Here is an 844-nt window from a genome sequence, read left to right as displayed (position 1 = left end):
CCAATATCTAACGTGAGGCGTCAGTGTCACTTGTAATTCCCGCGATTGTTTTGAATCCAAATTTGTTTACGTCTGTTTATCAGCTACTTTCTCATTCTCATTTATTTGTGACATTATTTTTTGCCCCCATGGCTCCTAAGAAAATTCATAGTGAAAGTGCAAAGCATCATGCTATAATGCTGAAGGATAATCTGGCTGTAATAAAACGTCATAAAAACGGTGGAAAAGTGGTAGCAATTGCACGATCTTTTGGGATGAATCGGACAGCTGTATCGACGATTGTACATAATAAGGACAAGATTTTAGCACATACCAAACCTGAAGCCCCAGAGATGAAGAACACTGTCAGCGATAAGAAAAAAGGCAAAATCTTTGAAGAAATTAAAAACCTTCTTTCTCCTTGGATTGTTAGGTTGAATCGTCAGCAGTCTGCTATTACTCAAGAAATCATCGAAGAGAAAGCGTTGTCTTTGTTTGAGGACCTGAAGAAAAAAATATCCAGATGAGAACGAGATAGAGTTCAAGGCAAGTCAAGGATGGTTCATGAGATTTAAGGAGTGAAGAAGTTATCACTCCATTAAGAAGCAAGGTGAAAGTGCATCAGCTGATGAACAAGCAGCAGTGGAATTTCCTAATGCATTAAAGAAAATCATCGAAGAAAATGGATTTCTTCTCGAACAGATTTTTAACTTAGACGAAACTGGATTGCATTGGAAAAAATTGCCAGACCTTTCATTCATTTCCAAAGAGGAGAAACCTATTCCAGCCTACAAGGTCTCAAAAGAACCTATGACTATTATGTTGGGAGGTAATTGTGCAGGAGATTTTAAGTTAAAGCCATTGC

The 844-nt window shown here is 37.8% G+C and overlaps 1 protein-coding gene across 1 annotated transcript; it reads left to right on the top strand.

Moving 5' to 3' along the window:
- Positions 1-128: 128 nt before the first annotated feature.
- Positions 129-506, top strand: LOC106871012 (putative CENPB DNA-binding domain-containing protein 1). The gene has a single exon (XM_014917268.1). The coding sequence runs from the start codon at positions 129-131 to the stop codon at positions 504-506; it is 378 nt and encodes a 125-aa protein (XP_014772754.1).
- Positions 507-844: the final 338 nt, after the last annotated feature.

Source organism: Octopus bimaculoides, chromosome 2 (genome assembly GCF_001194135.2).
Source record: "Octopus bimaculoides isolate UCB-OBI-ISO-001 chromosome 2, ASM119413v2, whole genome shotgun sequence".
In the NCBI taxonomy this organism is placed as follows: Eukaryota; Metazoa; Mollusca; class Cephalopoda; order Octopoda; family Octopodidae; genus Octopus; species Octopus bimaculoides.
This window is presented reverse-complemented; position numbering and strand designations above follow the sequence as displayed.

What these genes read in the sequence shown, in the direction of transcription:
- LOC106871012 (XM_014917268.1), top strand. Translation starts at nt 129, where the DNA reads ATGGCTCCTAAGAAAATTCATAGTGAAAGTGCAAAGCATCATGCTATA.